A 19,431-nucleotide genomic window follows, 5' to 3' on the forward strand; every position below is an offset into this window, starting at 1 on the left:
TAAATAGGTAAATGTCCCATAGGTGTCCCAAGACTGTAGGTCACCTACACTACAGTTTTTCAGAAGTTTTCTTTCACTGTTAATCCTTTTAACAATTTCTTCTATTTTCATTCCTAATAGTGATGTCTTAGTAAATCTTGTTTAACAAATTTACTCTTTTCTTACAGTATTCTTAATACACCAAATCCACAGTTTTGAAAAGTTCATCAATGAACATTTGAAGATCTAGACTACATCCATGAAATCCTCTTATTTTGACATAAAATTAAGTTTTTTGTTATCCTGTGTTAAAATACCCTGAAGTATGAAGAGACACCAAGGCACAGGATAAAATTTTCCAAATCTTACAGGATAAATAATCAATACCATATTTTTTCTCCTCAGAGTCAACTGCTGAGTCATCCTCAGTAAAGTGCAAACATGGCCTCTGGAGACGCCGAGATGGCTGTTTTTGGGGAGGCAGCTCCTTACCTCCGAAAATCGGAAAAGGAGAGAATTGCAGCCCAGAACAAACCTTTTGATGCCAAATCATCTGTCTTTGTGGTTCATCCCAAAGAATCTTTTGTGAAAGGGACAATCACGAGCAGGGAATCAGGCAAAGTCACTGTCAAGACTGAAGGGGGAGAGGTGAGTCAAAAACAGTTCTGAAGGAAAACATTTGCTTCCCTCACTGGGTTCTTAGCTGGTATATGAGGATCTTTTGTTTCCTTGGCAGACCCTGACCGTGAAAGAAGATCAAATCTTCTCCATGAACCCTCCCAAGTATGACAAAATCGAGGACATGGCCATGATGACCCACCTCCACGAACCCGCTGTGCTGTACAACCTCAAAGAGCGTTACGCAGCCTGGATGATCTACGTAAGTGGCAGCAGCAGCAGCTTCCTCTGGGCAGCCTCAGGAGCTGCTGGGCCAGGCTCAGGGGAAGCCAACGTGCTGTGTCCCTTCCTCACAGACCTACTCGGGTCTCTTCTGCGTCACTGTCAACCCCTACAAGTGGCTGCCGGTGTACAACCCTGAGGTGGTGTTGGCCTACCGAGGCAAGAAGCGCCAGGAGGCCCCTCCACACATCTTCTCCATCTCTGACAACGCCTATCAGTTCATGCTGACTGGTGAGTGTTTGACCACCCTCACAGCAATCTAACCAAAAAAGCCTTGCTGGTCTCACTGGATCATATGACAAGCCAGCTGGAGCCACCAGAGAGCATGACTATGAATTTGTTCGATCTCTGTGGCAAACAATTTCAGGTGAAACTGACCCAGGAGCACATGAACTTACCATAGTGAATTATTTGTACTTTATGGTACAAAATTCTACACTCTCCTACTGCAGAAATAGTACTTGACTCTGTTTTCTGCATTTTTACTGATAAGAAAGAAAAAGTTATTTTTTCCTGTGTTTTGAACTTGGGTAGGTACTTTAGTTTCATTTCTTCTGGAAAACTGTGTGAAGGGCAAGGCAAGTGATACACATCTTGTCTCAGGTCCAGATGCCTCTGCCTGTTCAGTATATACATTTGGGCTTATGCTTAATAGTGCTAGGACATAGACAGCAATTGGGTAGTCTTGGACTTTCTGAAGAATCCCCAACTTTGGTTTGCAGTTTTACTTCTCATTCAGCTCAGCATTATCCAGGTCAGCTGCTAACACATCTTTCATTGTTCCACTTTCGCAGATCGGGAGAACCAGTCCATCCTGATCACGTACGTACACCCCCTGCGCGGGTCCCTGCAGGGCTGCCCGGTGCCAGGGCACCTCCTGCCTGACCATGCACCCTCTGCTTCTCTCTTGGCTTTGGCAGCGGAGAATCCGGGGCCGGGAAGACTGTGAACACAAAGCGTGTCATCCAGTACTTTGCAACAATTGCAGCCAGTGGAGAGAAGAAGAAGGAGGAGAAGTCATCAGGCAAAATGCAGGTGAGTCAGGAAGAATAGACTGAATGCTTGGCATGTCCTTGCCCTGTCAACTAAACACAGTCACTGAATAATTCCCCTGCAGGGAACGCTTGAGGATCAAATCATCAGTGCCAACCCACTGCTGGAGGCCTTTGGAAACGCCAAGACCGTGAGGAACGACAACTCCTCACGCTTTGTAAGTTCTTGCTTTGCATAAAATCTCTCCCCGTCATGGCCTCACAAATGATGCCTGAGCAGTTCTTCATGCAAAGGAGACATCAGCAGAACATATTCAGGCTGACTTGCTGCTGCTTCTGCTTAACAGGGCAAATTCATCAGAATCCACTTTGGGGCCACAGGCAAACTGGCTTCTGCTGACATTGAAACTTGTAAGACATTCTCCTGGACTGCTTCCATCCTTTCCAAAATTCCCACATCCATGTACATTCCCACAAGTGCCTAACTCTTTCAATCTCCCTGGGCAGATCTGCTGGAGAAGTCCAGAGTCACTTTCCAGCTCAAGGCGGAAAGGAGCTACCACATCTTTTATCAGATCATGTCCAACAAGAAGCCGGAGCTAATTGGTAGGAGACATCACTGAGCTTTTGAGAGGAAAATCCCTGAACAATGTTTAACTGATTTACAAGATTAATTAAATTTAACCCATGAACACCTTTGTTTTTAGAAATGCTCCTCATTACCACCAACCCATTTGACTACCCTTTTGTGAGTCAAGGTGAGATCACTGTTCCCAGCATTGATGACAAGGAGGAGTTGATGGCAACAGACGTAAGTAATGCACAGAACTGGTGAAGAGGCACAGGTCATACATCAGGTAACATACAAATATTTCACTTCGCTCATTGTATTATCAGAGTGCCATTGACATCCTGGGCTTCACTGCAGATGAGAAAACAGCCATCTACAAGCTGACAGGGGCTGTCATGCACTATGGGAACCTGAAGTTCAAGCAGAAACCAAGAGAGGAGCAGGCTGAGCCTGAAGGCACGGAAGGTATTAAACTCAATAATTAACCCTCTACGTATGTGGAAGACAGCAAAAGTTGTTCACTGTTCACTGACTTTAGATCCCAAGGAAAACAATTATCCAGGAAAAAGCAGCTGTCCCTTGTCCTCAGTACATGGAGTTCCTGATCTCAGGATCTATATAACTTACACTGTCAACAATTAATACTTTAAACTACTTTGAGTCTTTATATTCTCAAGAAGTCAGGAGTTATGGATGTTCCTTAATCCTACCTTTGCTGGAATATTGCTTGCAATTGTGAAACAGCCCAGTGATTCAGATCTAACATGATAGGAAACCATGTTCCCATGCACATTCACCTATCAGGTGCTCAGGAAAGTCAGCTGTGAGAGGTGTTATTTCATTCCTTTCCTTTGCTGGCACAGGACCTACAACTCCTGTCCTCAGTTCTGTGAGCAATGCCTCCTCTTGTTAGGGCAGGTGGGGAGCACCACTGGTAGCAGGATGAAGCCAAACAAGTTTTATTGAATATCAGAAACAAAAGCTCAGAAAAGGCTGTAGGCTATGGATCTGGAGGAGAACAGACATGTTCTCTCTGTGTTCCACTCTAACTGTTTTGTGGTTGTGGTCACCTGAATGTAGATCAGTACCAGACTGTTGTCACTGCAGCTCCTGAGCTGTGTGTGTACTGCACACATTTGAATAGCAAGCTTCAGTTTTCAGTTTTGTGCCAGGATATTTTTGAAAACTTCATTACTTTCTGCATGCTGAAGTGAAGAATTTAAAACAGAAATTCTTTTAGGAAAGCCCAATATGCATAATGGCAAGTGTGATGTTACAAAGATTCCCTCTACGAGAGTCTATCAAAGGTTTTCAAAGAACAGAAATCTGAACCTTTCAGCCTTTAGGGAATGCCCCAGAATTCAAAGCCTATTGAACATAAATATTTCCTTTTTCCTCTGACTTTTCAGTTGCTGACAAGGCTGCCTACCTGATGGGTTTGAACTCAGCTGACATGCTCAAGGCCCTCTGCTACCCCCGAGTCAAGGTGGGGAATGAATACGTGACCAAGGGCCAAACAGCACAGCAGGTAAGAAACATGTAACCTGTAACCATGTGTAGACTGAATATCCTTTTGATTCTCCTCTGCCCTGTATTGTAACTCCAGATTTTTGGGTTTTTTTTCCTGTAGGTGCACAATGCTGTGGGTGCCCTGGCAAAGGCACTCTATGAGAGAATGTTCCTGTGGATGGTTGTTCGCATCAATGAACAGCTGGATACGAAGCAGCCCAGGCAGTACTTCATTGGTGTCCTGGATATTGCTGGCTTTGAGATCTTTGATGTAAGTAAGATTTGGTAAAAGCTATTTGGAAGTGACAACTGAATGTTCATAATACATTTTTAAAGAAAATATATCATCACATGATTATTCCTATTTGTCTTTTTTAAGTAAAAAATGACCTTTCAAAGAACTTGTACTATTTTAAGATGTTCAAAATCAAAGGTACAAAATGGTCAAATCAAAAAAGTTCATTGTTCATATCATCAGGGACAAGACAGTATAAAAATATGCAATTATGATAGGTTTTTCTCCCTGTAACTTGGTCTCATTTTAAACAGGATATATAATTTATCTTTGGATTTTGTCAACTAAAAATTTTTCCTTGTGGACGATTAATTTGATAATTTTCTCTTTTTCATAATGTCATAAAACAGACTGAAAAAATGCATGAGAAGTCAAGTTAACTGCATTCTTTAATTTCAAATATGAGGTCTTGCAATAATTGCTGCATCTTTAAATATGCATCTTTCTTATTTTATTTTCAGTTTAACAGCTTTGAGCAGCTGTGCATCAACTTCACCAATGAGAAACTGCAACAGTTCTTCAACCATCACATGTTCGTGCTGGAGCAGGAGGAGTACAAGAAGGAGGGGATTGAATGGACATTCATTGATTTTGGGATGGACCTGGCTGCCTGCATTGAGCTCATTGAGAAGGTATCCTTCCTGTTCAAATCAGTTACGTGCATGGAATCACTGTAATTACTTGGTCTCATTTTCCAAAGAGATCTTCTATGTTAATGTTTTTCTTGTGCTGGGTAGCCAAGAGCTGGAGCAGCACTCCAGATGTTTCTTCTCAGAGCTGAGTAGAGGGAAAATATCAACTCCTTTGAGCTGTTAGCAGCACAGTGTAGCTGGGGATGAGATGGTGGTTTTGCTGCAATAATGTACTGTTGGCTCCTGTTCAACTTGTCCAACATATCTGTGTGTGCTCTGAGTTCCACTGAATAAGAAGGTAGTGCTTCGATTTTACAAAGCACATTGGCAACACAAACAAAATTAATTTCTATTTCTTTAATGAGTAATTTTGTGTTAAAAAAATGTAAGTATCAATGTGATCAATCACACTTTCTAGAAGAAAATGGAATTAAATAATAGTGTTTTCTGATTTGTATCTCAGTCTGTGTTCCATTACTGTGCCTAGGTGAAGGTCATTATTGCCCTGAAAATAAATTACCATCAGTCTCCCTTGTGATTTCTCTCAGCCCATGGGCATCTTCTCCATCCTGGAAGAGGAGTGCATGTTCCCCAAGGCAACTGACACCTCTTTCAAGAACAAGCTCTATGACCAGCACCTGGGCAAATCCAGCAACTTCCAGAAGCCAAAACCTACCAAAGGCAAGGTTGAGGCCCACTTCTCCCTGGTGCATTATGCTGGCACAGTGGACTACAACATCACTGGCTGGCTGGAGAAGAACAAGGACCCTCTGAATGAAACTGTCATTGGGCTGTACCAGAAGTCATCTGTGAAGACCCTGGCTTTACTCTTTGCCAACTATGGTGGAGCAGATGCAGGTTGGTTCTTTGAATTCCATGTTTTCGCTGATGTACAGCTTGCAAAAAGGAATCAAAGAAGGCAAAAAAAATTAAAAAATAAAATCTGTTTTATTTATTTTCTACTTAGCCGAGGCGAGTGGTGGTGGTGGTGGCAAGAAAGGTGCCAAGAAGAAGGGTTCTTCCTTCCAGACTGTCTCAGCTCTGTTTCGGGTACAGTAGAGAAGTCACTATTTCTTCCTAAGACGAGGAGTAAACCCACCAATTACTATGGCTAGTCTTGTTTCAGCTTGGTTCTGTTAAAAGATTATTAAGTTCTTGGGCCACATTCTGCTAGGAATAAATCCAATTAATCTACTCATACTTCATGTATGCACAGTTTTTCCATTTGTTTAAGTCTGCGATTCATCTCACCTTATCCTACAAAATAAATGTATAATCTAGACATTGAAAACTCTGCTTGTTGGTTTAGTCCCTTTTGCTTTCAGCAGGCAAAACTCAAAGGTTCTATGTAGTGTGCTCCATTTCACCCAGCCTAAATGCCTACTGCAGAATGCTTCCCAGTACCTCTTAGGGGTACTACTTTATCTGTCTGGGTGCATCCAATGGAAGATGGATATCCTTTCAAATGAAGGCATTCCACTAGAGTCAGTGAAGTGTATTAAAACTGTATGTTTTAGAGTATAGTCTTTCCTACACATTACTCAGAAGAACTTTATACACTAAGTTAATTACAGCAAAGATCTGTGGAAAGTCAGAAAAACTGGTGCAGAGAGCTTGAGTTCAGGGTTCTGCTAATTTTTGTACATTATCTCATTTCAGAGGACTTGCTTCTTACAGCAGAAATTACATTTGCTAATATCAGATTTTCTTAATGACTCTCCAGGAGAATTTAAACAAGCTGATGACCAACCTGAGAAGCACCCACCCCCATTTTGTACGGTGCATCATTCCAAATGAAACTAAAACACCTGGTAAGAGACTTACATATATATTGAAGGTTTTTCAGTACGGTGCAGCTCTTCCCCACTGTATTACAGAACATGGCATGTATTTGTGCTCTGCATTGCCAGGTGCCATGGAGCATGAGCTGGTGCTGCATCAGCTGCGCTGTAACGGTGTGCTGGAAGGGATCAGGATTTGCAGGAAAGGATTTCCCAACAGAGTCCTGTATGCAGATTTTAAACAGAGGTCAGACTTCATCCTCTTACTGGATCACCTTGTCCATTTTAAATAGCTTTTGAAATCCAACCTTCCCCTCCTGAGCCTAAAACCTTCTCTAAAATTTCAGTTTAACAAGTGCTGTTTGTTCTCAACAGTTCTTAAGACTCTTTCTTGCCATGTACCTGCCAGATGGTCTCAACAACAGACCTCTTCATATTCAGAGAATCACTTAGGTTGGAAAAGACCCTTAGCATTCTGGAGTTGAAAGCAAGTCCTTCCATTTTCTTCCTCAGATACAAAGTATTAAATGCCAGTGCTATCCCAGAGGGACAGTTCATTGACAGCAAGAAGGCTTGTGAGAAATTACTTGGATCGATTGATATAGACCATACTCAATACAAATTTGGTCACACTAAGGTAAAAGATCTGTTTACTTCAAGTGCCATGTGGTTTTGGTTTGCATGGCTTGATACTGACACCCAGATGCTCCAGATAGTACATGAAATGATCCAATAGAGTATAAGAAATAGTGTAAAATAAATCAACCAGATTCTTGATTACTCAACCCATGAATAAACTGAAATTCATGGCCATAGGATGATTTAATTAAGGGTTAATCAAGTTCCTAATTTAGGACAAACTTGTAGAATAAAAGAATCAAGAGTGAATACAAATAAAAGAAAAATGTCTGGCTATTATAGTTCCTCAACTGCAAGTAACGAGAAGCTTGGAGTTACAAAAGAGTGTCTGCCACTACATATATTCTTTGTGGTTTTGCTCTTAACTTCCACAGAGTTTGTCATGGGGGACAGGATATCAGGTCACATTAAACAAGTACAGACAAAGCACCTGTTTTCATGTTCTTACCTAAGGTGTTCTTCAAAGCTGGGCTGGTGGGCCTCTTGGAAGAGATGAGGGATGAGAAGCTGGCACAGCTCATCACCCGCACCCAGGCCAGATGCAGGGGCTTCCTGATGAGAGTGGAGTACCAGAGAATGGTGGAGAGGAGGTAGATTTCTTCAAATAAGGTTCACTGTACTTGGCTTATTCTGTCATCATGGTGAAAATATTGAATATTATTTCTACTTATCTTTCAGGGAATCCATCTTCTGCATCCAGTACAACATTCGTGCATTCATGAATGTCAAACACTGGCCATGGATGAAGCTGTTCTTCAAGATCAAGCCTTTGCTGAAGAGTGCAGAGTCTGAGAAGGAAATGGCCAACATGAAACAAGAGTTTGAGAAAACCAAGGAGGAGCTTGCCAAGTCTGAGGCAAAGCGGAAGGAACTGGAGGAGAAAATGGTGAAACTGGTGCAGGAGAAAAATGACCTGCAGCTGCAGGTTCAGTCTGTGAGTACCACCAGTGGGCTTTATCCTAATTCTACTGTGACTACCAGGTTGATATTTACAAGTAGATTTTCAAGCCGAATAGAAATCTGATTTTAGTTCAGTATAATTGCAATTCTTTCAATGGTGCTCTCAATGGTATAACTAGCTTCAGAAAGGACTGTGAGGTATCTGTAGTCAAAATATTACTTGGGAGACACTTTTCTATGATGTATGCTTAGATATTCTTATGATTATGCACTTTGATCCAATGTTTGATATTATGAGATAATATTGGATTCTATATCCTGTACAAATATATAAATACTCATGTCTTCAGGGAGATTGAAAAAGATTTAACTTGGTTTTAGCTTTTAAAACTCGCTGTATCAAAACTAATATAAAATCAATTCTATATTATGTGTCATTCTGTTGGAACATGAATCAAATTTTAAACTACAAAACTGCTATCCAAGACCCTGCACTATGAGGGTTAAGTATTTCAATATTCCCTCAAAAAGGAATATCCCTAAAAATGTCACTTCCTACCAGGAAGCTGATGCTTTGGCTGATGCTGAGGAAAGGTGTGACCAGCTCATCAAAACCAAAATCCAGCTGGAAGCCAAAGTTAAGGAAGTGACTGAAAGGGCTGAGGATGAAGAGGAAATTAATGCTGAGCTGACAGCCAAGAAGAGGAAACTGGAGGATGAATGTTCAGAGCTGAAGAAAGACATTGATGACCTTGAGCTAACACTGGCCAAGGTGGAGAAGGAAAAACATGCCACAGAAAACAAGGTATGAGGTAGAACTTGTCACTTGCACTCTGGAAAAGATTTGTCTTGTTATGAAGATTTTAACACCATTTTCTCTCTGTGCTTGCTCTTTTCTTCTCAAAGGTGAAAAACCTGACTGAGGAGATGGCAGCCCTAGATGAGACCATTGTGAAGCTGACAAAAGAGAAGAAAGCCCTCCAAGAGGCCCATCAGCAGACCCTGGATGATCTGCAGGCAGAGGAGGACAAAGTCAATACTCTGACCAAAGCCAAGATTAAGCTGGAACAGCAAGTGGATGATGTAAGCACACAGACCAAGAGCAGGAACAGGACAGGTATGGAGTCCAACCTGGCTGGCAGAGCACTGATGGTCTTGTTGTGTTTAGCTGGAAGGGTCCCTGGAGCAAGAGAAGAAACTGCGCATGGACCTGGAGAGAGCAAAGAGGAAACTGGAAGGAGACCTGAAGCTGGCCCAGGACAGCATCATGGATTTGGAGAATGATAAGCAGCAGCTGGATGAGAAACTGAAGAAGTAAGTGTGGCTCTGGGGCACCTGAGTGCTGGCCTGCAGCACTTGTCTTTTTTCTTTGAGCTCTAACATGGTTAATTTTGCCCAAAGGAAAGACTTTGAAATCAGCCAGATCCAGAGCAAGATCGAGGATGAGCAACTTCTAGGCATGCAATTTCAGAAGAAGATCAAGGAGTTGCAGGCAAGTGTCTGTTCCTTCCCCAGCCTTGCTCAGGCTCAGCTCAGGCAGGAGGAGGGCACAGGTGTGAAGGGTCCCTGCTGTTCTGCAGGCGCGTATTGAGGAGCTGGAGGAGGAAATTGAGGCAGAGCGAACCTCTCGCGCTAAAGCAGAGAAGCATCGGGCTGACCTGTCCAGGGAGCTGGAGGCAATCAGTGAGCGCCTGGAAGAAGCAGGAGGGGCCACAGCAGCTCAGATTGAGATGAACAAGAAGCGTGAGGCAGAATTCCAGAAGATGCGCCGTGACCTGGAAGAGGCCACACTGCAGCATGAAGCCACGGCTGCCGCCCTGCGCAAGAAGCACGCGGACAGCACAGCTGAGCTGGGGGAGCAGATCGACAACCTGCAACGTGTGAAGCAGAAGCTGGAGAAGGAGAAGAGTGAGATGAAGATGGAGATTGATGACTTGGCCAGCAACATAGAGTCTGTGTCTAAAGCCAAGGTACATAATTATTTGTATTAGGAATTTGATAGCAATGTGATATTTTTCTTTAATCTTACATTATTTAATTTTTAGCAGGTTGTATTATAAATGATTTCTCCAAATCCTATGTTTGGAAATGTGGAAGCATGTACAGTCCCAAGATATGTCAACTGCATCTTCTGGAATTATTTTCCAGCTAAAAGAAGGCAGGATCAAGGTGTTTACTCATTTTCTTATGTGAAATTGTTATCTAGGCAAACCTGGAGAAGATGTGCCGCACTCTGGAAGACCAACTGAGTGAATATAAAACAAAGGAGGAGCAGAATCAGCGCATGATTAGTGATCTTAGTGCTCAAAGGGCTCGTCTGCAGACAGAATCTGGTACTGCCCTTCCATCTGTACTTTGGAAATGAGAGAACCCCATAAATTACTCTCTTGGCTATTAAAATGTTGTCTCAATTGCAAACTTTTTCAGGTGAATATGGTCGCCAGGTGGAGGAAAAAGATGCTTTAATTTCTCAGCTGTCTAGAGGGAAACAGGCTTTCACCCAGCAAATCGAAGAACTGAAGCGGCAACTAGAAGAAGAGATAAAGGTGAAGATACTCATGTTACCCATGAAATAAATATTTGACATAATATTGGTTTTCTTGAAGTTTTCAACACTTCAAAAGGTGACCCAATTAAAATTTCAAACTATCCCCTTAGATCATGCAATCCACACTTGCAGTGAAGAACGCCTGTGTTTTTATCTGGCAGTCAGTTAACCACTTTCTCTTTGGGATGTATATCACTGTAAAAGATCCAGTAAGATAAATTTCCCAGGAAACACCTACTTCTTATTGCCATATTTTTACCGACCACCAGGCCAAGAATGCCCTGGCCCACGCCCTGCAGTCTGCTCGCCATGACTGTGACTTGCTCCGGGAACAATATGAGGAGGAGCAGGAGGCCAAGGGGGAGCTGCAGCGAGCCCTGTCCAAGGCCAACAGTGAAGTGGCCCAGTGGAGAACCAAATACGAGACAGACGCGATTCAGCGCACGGAGGAGCTTGAGGAGGCCAAGTATGTGAGCATTGCGTGGAAGGTTGGCATGCACCAATGAGGGAAATTTAAAGAAATCACTGAGATTTTCAAAGGCAAAAGCCTAATAGAGGGTTGAGCAGTTATATGAAACAGAAAAACACAAGAAAAACAGGCTATGTGACAAAGAGTCCAGGAGAAAGGATGTGTACAGGATTGTGCAAACTGTAGAGGGATAGGAATACTGCAGAGAACCTGTGGCTGCCCTATGCCTGGGAATGTTCAAGGTAAGGCTGGAAAGGGCTTGGATCAACCTGGTCTAGTGGAAGGTGTCACTGCCCAGGGCATGGAATTAGTGGATTTTTTATGTCCCCTCCAACACAAACCATTCTGTGACTCTAGTTCTATGAAGACCTTGGGGAAATGAAACAGGAAAAAAAAAGAGTGGTAGAGATAGGCTTTGCACCATGGGCATTAGGACCAAATACTAAGAAGTGTCTCAGTGCACTGCAGAATATGATAATCAACATCCACCTTAATTTCAAGTTAAGAACTGTGCTTACCTCTTTCCAGAAAGAAGCTGGCCCAACGCCTGCAGGATGCAGAGGAACATGTTGAAGCTGTCAATGCCAAATGTGCCTCGCTGGAAAAGACAAAGCAGAGGCTGCAGAATGAAGTGGAGGACCTGATGATTGACGTGGAGAGATCCAATGCTGCCTGTGCTGCTCTGGATAAGAAGCAGAAGAACTTTGACAAGGTCTTTTGGCCTCCAGCACTCCTGGCCAGAGCATGCCCCCAGGATGGCCACAGCCCTACTCACAGCCCGTTTCTCTGCAGATCCTGGCAGAATGGAAGCAGAAGTATGAGGAAACGCAGGCTGAGCTGGAGGCCTCCCAGAAGGAGTCTCGCTCTCTCAGCACGGAGCTGTTCAAGATGAAGAATGCCTATGAGGAGTCCTTGGACCATCTGGAGACAATGAAGCGGGAGAACAAGAACTTGCAGCGTAAGTCCCTGGCCCTCTGCTCCTCACTGCCCTTTCTCACAAGCTTGTCTCTCTGCCACACTTAACGGCTCTGGGCCTGCAGGGATAAGAACATGCCTGGCCCCTTGATGCACCAGAGCCTTTCTCCATTCAGCTCTGTGCTTGAACATGCTGCTTTTCACCTTTCCTTGCAGAGGAGATTTCTGACCTCACGGAGCAGATTGCTGAGCAAGGAAAGGCGATTCATGAGCTGGAGAAAGTCAAGAAGCAGATTGAGCAGGAGAAATCTGAAATCCAGGCTGCTCTGGAGGAAGCTGAGGTACATGACCATAATCACTGGTGTCTGCACTAAATAAATGAGGAAATAGAGATGAAAAGGCCTGAATTCCCCTGTGCTCTGGTGGGGGAGTCAGAAAGCTGAGATCTCAGAAATATCATTGCCTAAAAAGCAAGAGGTTTATCAATGCTAACAATGTTTGTGTCCACTTGTCCAGGCTTCCCTGGAACATGAAGAGGGGAAGATCCTGCGCCTGCAGCTTGAGCTGAACCAAGTCAAGGCTGAGATTGACAGGAAGATAGCAGAGAAAGATGAGGAGATTGACCAGCTGAAAAGAAACCACCTGCGAGTTGTGGAGTCCTTGCAGAGCAGCTTGGATGCTGAGATCAGGAGCAGGAATGAAGCCCTGAGGCTGAAGAAGAAGATGGAGGGAGACCTGAATGAAATGGAGATCCAGCTGAGCCATGCCAACCGTGTGGCGGCAGAAGCACAAAAGAACCTAAGAAACACCCAGGCAGTGCTCAAGGTCTGTTCAGCAGAGCTACAGAAAAAGAAAATTGAGATCTGTGACATTTTTGTCACTCAAGTGCACGCTGACACCTGGCAATTTATTTTCTCTTTCTCTCCAGGATACCCAGCTGCACTTGGACGATGCTCTCAGGACACAGGATGACCTGAAGGAGCAGGTGGCCATGGTGGAGCGCAGAGCAAACCTGCTGCAGGCTGAAATTGAGGAGCTCCGGGCAGCCCTGGAGCAGACAGAACGGTCAAGGAAAGTGGCTGAGCAGGAGCTTCTGGATGCCACTGAACGTGTGCAGCTGCTCCATACCCAGGTCAGGGCAGGGAACAAAGAGCTGTGTTGACACTGACCAAACACAGAGGGCTGGAATTTACCAGAGGACCAGCAGTATAAGAAAGGCCTCTCTACTGCTGTCCCAAAGGAAAGGCATCCTTTCCCCAAGTCCATGCCTGACATTTTGTAAACAGCCATTTTGACAATAATTCCACAATAAGAAGTAGAAGGTGGAAGGGGAAAGACTTTACTCAGGTAGAAGGTTTATTATGTCCGGTTTTAAAATTCACCTCTTGCCATGTCCTTCCCATTGCACAGAACACCAGCCTGATCAACACCAAGAAGAAGCTGGAAACAGACATTTCCCAGATCCAGAGTGAAATGGAGGATACCATCCAGGAAGCCCGCAACGCTGAGGAGAAGGCCAAGAAGGCCATCACAGATGTGAGTTGGGCACTCCTGGCATTGCTGATGGTGAATGTGCTCTGCCCAAAATATCTCCAGCCCTAAAATGGCTTTGACCCTTTGCTCTGACCAGGCGGCCATGATGGCAGAAGAGCTGAAGAAGGAACAGGACACCAGTGCCCACCTAGAGAGGATGAAGAAGAACCTGGACCAGACAGTGAAGGACCTGCAACTTCGTCTGGAAGAGGCCGAGCAGCTGGCACTGAAGGGAGGGAAGAAGCAGATCCAGAAGCTGGAAGCCAGGGTGTGTAGGGCTGGGGCTGTGCCTGAGTGAGCGTGTCCTTGGAGAGACATTGCCAGGGAAGCTGCAGGGATGGGCTTGTCCTTGCAGGTGCGGGAGCTGGAAGGGGAGGTTGATGCTGAGCAGAAGCGCAGCGCTGAAGCCGTGAAGGGAGTGCGCAAGTACGAGCGGAGGGTGAAGGAACTGACCTACCAGGTAAGGCAGGAGGTCTCCTGCTCTGACAGGATTTCTCACAGTGAGTCACATTCTGCAATACCATCCCCAAGGGGAATTGTTACCCTTGCATGATGGAGGACCATGAATTGAATCTCTATCCTGTTTGCCAACCTCTTTAGTCTGAGGAAGACAGGAAGAATATTCTCAGGCTGCAGGATCTGGTGGACAAGCTGCAAATGAAAGTGAAATCCTACAAGAGACAATCTGAGGAAGCTGTAAGTATCTCTCTGAGTGCTTGGCAAGAATCACTTTCCCAGAGGGTAGTTTGGCCATTCAGGAGACAAATGTAAGAAATTTAGAAGATGCCACTTATGCATAATATTGTTCCTCAAGTTCACTGAAAGGCTCATAAAGCAGATTCACCTTTGAATACAAAAACTATGAGCCCTTAAAAAGACCACTGAGGAGGGCAAATGCACATAGCATTTTTTGCATTACCACAAAGCAATCCTGTAAGGAGTCTTATGATTGATATTGGTAGTACAATATATAAAGAAATTTTGGAAATGCCTTATTTTTAGAGTTTTGTTAGCAGACAGGGAAGGTGTTGGAAGTCCCCTCCCAAACCACTTTGCATTCCACTTTTAGAATAATGCAAGGAACTTTTGACTTCTTCCAGGTATGCAGTAGTCAGGGATGAACTGAGGGAAGTCCTACAGCTCCTGAATATATGATTGTCTGAACACAGCTTATTCACTGTGGAAACAGTCGAGTACACAGTTGGGCTTCTGGTTCAGTTGAGAGGATATGTGAGAAGGACTATGAGCAGATTTCATAAATCTCACTGTGAGACTTTGTACAAACAGTGGTTGGTGGAGTTTAGAGGTTTGTGACTTTGCCCAGGCCAAGGCAAAGGAGGAATGAAAACCCCAAATCTCAAACTTCTCACTACCGACTCCTTCCCCTCCCAGGAGCAGCTGTCCAATGTCAACCTGTCCAAGTTCCGCAAGATCCAGCACGAGCTGGAGGAAGCCGAGGAGCGGGCTGACATTGCAGAGTCACAGGTCAACAAGCTCCGAGCCAAGAGCCGGGAGTTCCATAGGAGGATAGAAGAGGAAGAGTGAGAATGTCCCAGCAAAGTGACCAGAGGCGCTGCACAAAATGTGAACCTCTCGGTCACTTTGTTTCTGCCATGAGTCTTTGTACCCACCTCAGTGTCTAGCGAATAAAGACTGTAGTAGCTTCCTCTGCATACACCCTTTGATCAGTGCGTGGTTTTGTTTTTCTTGGGCAATTGCATTGCAGAAGAAGTTTCCTTACTTTTCCTCTCTGGGACAAAGGGAGAAGCTGGTGCCAGTGCTGGATTGAGGATCTGCAAACTTAGAGGTTGGAGAGACTCCTGAAAATGCAGCCTGTGCTCTCTCCTGTCTCCAGCAGCTCCTTGTCCAGCTCCTGCCTTCGCATCCTCCTAATGTTCCTCCCACTGTCCATGCAGCACAGCTTCTTTCCCACGGGAGAGTCAAGAGAGGGTGATCCTTTTCCTTTTCGTACTCTTGTTTGGGAAGCTGGACCTCACAAACCCTAAACATCAATTTCTGAGTGAGTCATCAGAAGCTGCAGTGCACTGCACTGTGAACGATGGACAGTTTCTTGACAGAGATGATTTTAGGCCCAAAGAGCATGGTTACAAGACACCAACAGTGTCCCTACACTGTGCCATCTCCCTCATCCTAGATTTCCTCAGCTGCTGCCACCAGCTGCTGCCAGTTTCTCTTGAGTAGGCAAACAGTTAAGCTTGCCTGGGGCCAGGTGCTGGAAGGACTCTCAGAACTCTCCCTTAGTGCCCAGCTCTCACACACCACATGGCTCCAACACACCTCTTCACCTCATTGACCCAAATGTCAGCCTCATCACCCCTGGAGCTATCACTGTCAGTCACTCCAGCTGATTCCTGGTTGCAACAGTCTTTGATGCAGAGCAGTGTGGTGTGAATGAGAAACATATTTGCAGCAACTGGGGTGTGAAGTGTAGTTGGCACAGAAAGGAAACAATGTGTGGACAAAAGGAGCAGGGGTGAGTGTAGGCAGTGACGTGTAAAGCTTGTGTTAGTTCACAACTTTCTACCACTGCCCGCTGTAGAAGTGCTGGTATTCAGCAGAAGAGGTTTGTGCTCTATGGAACATTGAACCCAACAGGATCACAATTTTTTCAAGGGAAAGCTTGCCTGTGGAACTCCTTGGGGTTATGGGAAGTAATAAGAATTGACACTGTGTGCTTGGTCTAAGCTTCCAGAAATCACTGCCAGAGGCTTTGCATCCATATGGATGCTCACACCGAGGGAAGTTGAAACCAACCGCTCTGCTATTTTTTTTTGTTACAAACATGACAGCAATATCCAAAGGGCTCTCACCTTACCTGGCTCCCAAATGCAGCATCATCAGCATATGCCCCCTTCCTGGAAAGTCTATCATGATTCCAGTGTCACTGATAAGCATTGATGAGCAGAACCAGTCAGTGCTGTCTGTGGGGAGAAATGGGAGATGATTCTTTAGGAGCAGACCTCAGCTTTCAATCACAGACATTAAGAAAGCCACCCAATGCCCTGCAGAGATGCCAGGCTAGTCCTCCCTTCCCATGACATTGAACAACTTTTCCCAAGGGCTCCAAATCAGACTCCTAATGTTGTTCCTCCCTCCTCCTCCCCTGAAATCTTTCTCCTTGCCTCATAGTGGACACTGTTCTGTCACTACAGCCAGGGTCTCTCGGTGTGAATCTTTGCCTGCCCAAGCCCACCTTGAAGCTGACTGTTCCTCTTGGGAGCAGTCCCACCTGAGGGCATTTCCAAAGCTTCAGGTAGGTCTGGTAGAGTCCAGATGGCACACAAAATCTATGAGTATCTCTGTTAGCTACAATGGCTGATACAAGCATTAACTTCAGAGACTCAGGGACAGGTGCACACCCTCAGGCAGAACCCGCCCTGGGGACAGCTGGGAACTGCTGATGGCACTGAGGGCTGGCCCTGCCCTCCAGAAAACTCACAGCTCCTTCTGCCCTCTCCTGTGCTCCAAGGCCACACCAAACTGCCCCTCAGCCTTCACAAGAGCCATTGCTAGAGGAGGAGATGAGGCTGAAAGGAGTTTTGGAGGAGGCCCCTACCAGGAAGATCAGCCCATCACATGTCTCATTTAATCCTCAATGTCAAAAGCCCAAAATAGTCCCACTCTCCTAAGACTCCTGTGCAGGGTTGTGCCTGTTTGTGGGGATGATTTGCTTCCACGAATAGCGCCTGAAGACATTCCTGGGCGGGTAGGCTGCCTTCTATGTGGCAGTGCAACGTGCTGCCGTGGAGGAGCTGGACACGTGTGCTGTGTCCCAAGGCAGCAGCTGCTATTCTTACCCCAGAGAGACCCTCTGCAGCACAGCTCCATTGCCAGCTGAAAGGTTAAACATCAGAATGGGGCCCAGAGTGCTCTCCCTGCTCATAGCCTGAATCCAGCGTGTTCCCATTTGGAGCCTGTGCAATGGCCCAGTGCCAGCCCTGCTCCATGGCCATTCCCTGCTGGGATGTGCTGTCCATTGGTAACAGTGCAGCTGCCCAGCAGTCAGTCGGGGCTCCTCGGGCTGTATGGGGCTTTGTCTCTCTCATTTTAACCAAGAAATGGAAAAGACAGGCTGAGCTGTAGCTCTGGAAGTGCAGCATTTCACAGGTGCCATCCTGGAGTCCCTGCCTGCGTGAGGATGGAGGTCCAGCAGTGCTGCAGGGGCCATCCATGTCCCTCAGCTCAAGCTGTGCTTTCCCAGCACTCATTTAGGGAAGGTTGTAGGGCCCTACACTGCAGGTCCCTCAAGTGCCCGGGGAGAATCAGGGCTGCAGGAGAATTCCTGGCCGGGCTGGTGGCTCTGGCATGATAGCTGTGGAGACTCAGCCCTGCCTGCACCCTGACTCCCCTGGCCCTCTGAGAGCTCAGGAAAGCCATGTCCCAGCTGGATACAGTCACCGTGGGCGATCAGGCAGAGGACAGTGAGCCCAGGACATCAGCTGGGATGGTGGCTGTGAGGAAAAGCGAGTGACCTTTTGTTCACTGTTAGGGAAGAGTGTGTAGACGGGGGATCGCCCTAGCCATGTCCTTGCAGTTTTGCCGTGCTTGTGAAACTGCAAAGAACAGAAACTGCTATGCCCGCGTGTCTTGCGTTCCCCCCAACTATGTCCTTGCAGTTTTGCCGTGCTTGTGAAACTGCAAAGAACAGAAACTGCTATGCCCGCGTGATAACAAATGCTTGTAGATATTGCAGCGCCAAGGTTACGGAGAGAACACTGAAGAAGAATATCGTGAACCTTCGTCAACGACCACCAAGAAGCAAAAAAAAAAGAGGCGGCCCCCGAGCAACAGGCTGAGCAAGCGCAAAAAGGCACCGGAAGGAGAGTTCGCGGAAGGGGGGCTCGACAGGGAGACGAGAACTTAAAAGGGAAATTCGAGCCGCGAACGGTGGGACAGTTAAGGAGCACTGACTCCCCTGTCACCCAGCGCTGCATCTTTGCTTTCTCTTTTCTGTACTAATAAATTGGCTATATAATTGACTTAAATAGCCCATTGTGCTCATTTATAACAGTGGCTGTGCCTTTCCCCTCAGGCCTTGGCTGTTGCTCTGACAGCACAGGCCGCATCAGCTTTCTCCTCAGCTTGGGCCTTGTCACCTGACACTGCAGGACAGATAAGTTCCTTCAGGGATCCTTGGCAGGAAGCCAACAGCATTATTCCTGGTGAGGGGAGCAGGGAGTGCCGGTCCCACGGCCCCACCAGGCTGCTGTCAGTCACAGGGAGCTGCCGGGGCAGCGCTGACCAGGCCCTCTGCTCCAGGCACCCAGTGCCAGGGGATGGCAGCCTGGAGCCATCGAGGGCCCAGCTCTGGGCTCCCTCCACTGCAGACCAGCAATGAGATCTTGCTTTCTATGTGTTAGCCTTAGTCAGTAGAGGATCATAGGAACATGACCTATGTTCACAGAACACTTTATGAGTTTTAAAAGTGCTTGGAGGAATTAATCAGTTAAAATTCCACCATGAGCTGTTAACTGTTCAGAGACTGCATTCTGCTCAGGGACTCCATAAACATAAATTACTGGAGGTAGAAGAGTTATGTCTAAGTGCCATTCTATACTGATGATCCTTCCTGAGCATCACTTTCAAAGACAGGAACCTGGGCTACATGAACCTTTGATCTCACAAGTACAGCTTATTTTAGATTATGACAGAGTTTCCTGCAGGGATTAATACCATGGTCCTTCTTTATTTCTTTTTCCTTCTCCTTCCTTCCTGCTCTTTTAGTTACTCACTGCTTCAATTACCTC

The 19,431-nt window shown here is 45.7% G+C and overlaps 1 protein-coding gene across 2 annotated transcripts; it reads left to right on the top strand.

The window, feature by feature from the left end:
- Positions 1 to 420: 420 nt before the first annotated feature.
- Positions 421 to 15,208, top strand: LOC117005183 (myosin heavy chain, skeletal muscle, adult-like). 2 transcript variants are annotated; one of them, XM_033076591.1, is made up of 38 exons: positions 421 to 627; positions 716 to 859; positions 954 to 1,110; positions 1,674 to 1,701; positions 1,800 to 1,914; positions 1,997 to 2,089; positions 2,219 to 2,282; positions 2,379 to 2,477; positions 2,579 to 2,682; positions 2,769 to 2,907; positions 3,852 to 3,970; positions 4,073 to 4,222; positions 4,708 to 4,878; positions 5,427 to 5,736; positions 5,846 to 5,928; positions 6,602 to 6,689; positions 6,789 to 6,906; positions 7,173 to 7,296; positions 7,752 to 7,888; positions 7,977 to 8,232; positions 8,761 to 9,003; positions 9,105 to 9,281; positions 9,367 to 9,512; positions 9,600 to 9,690; positions 9,779 to 10,168; positions 10,405 to 10,531; positions 10,626 to 10,744; positions 11,016 to 11,212; positions 11,744 to 11,927; positions 12,008 to 12,173; positions 12,347 to 12,471; positions 12,647 to 12,955; positions 13,059 to 13,262; positions 13,541 to 13,666; positions 13,761 to 13,931; positions 14,019 to 14,123; positions 14,264 to 14,359; positions 15,056 to 15,208. In XM_033076591.1, the coding sequence occupies exons 1-38, from the start codon at positions 421 to 423 to the stop codon at positions 15,206 to 15,208; spliced, it is 5,835 nt and encodes a 1,944-aa protein (XP_032932482.1). The 2 variants fall into 2 exon arrangements, with proteins under 2 accessions (XP_032932482.1, XP_032932484.1); XM_033076593.1 differs by having other exon boundaries at positions 5,427 to 5,721.
- The last annotated feature ends 4,223 nt before the right edge of the window (positions 15,209 to 19,431 follow it).

The sequence above is a fragment of the Catharus ustulatus genome, chromosome 20 (assembly GCF_009819885.2).
Source record: "Catharus ustulatus isolate bCatUst1 chromosome 20, bCatUst1.pri.v2, whole genome shotgun sequence".
NCBI lineage: Eukaryota > Metazoa > Chordata > Aves > Passeriformes > Turdidae > Catharus > Catharus ustulatus.

Bases quoted from the DNA above. Each gene is read 5' to 3' on its own strand.
- LOC117005183 (XM_033076591.1), top strand. From the start codon at position 421: ATGGCCTCTGGAGACGCCGAGATGGCTGTTTTTGGGGAGGCAGCTCCT. The intron at 2,908-3,851 runs GTATTAAACTCA...CTGACTTTTCAG, and splicing joins TGAGCCTGAAGGCACGGAAG to TTGCTGACAAGGCTGCCTAC. The intron at 6,690-6,788 runs GTAAGAGACTTA...CTGCATTGCCAG, and splicing joins AAATGAAACTAAAACACCTG to GTGCCATGGAGCATGAGCTG.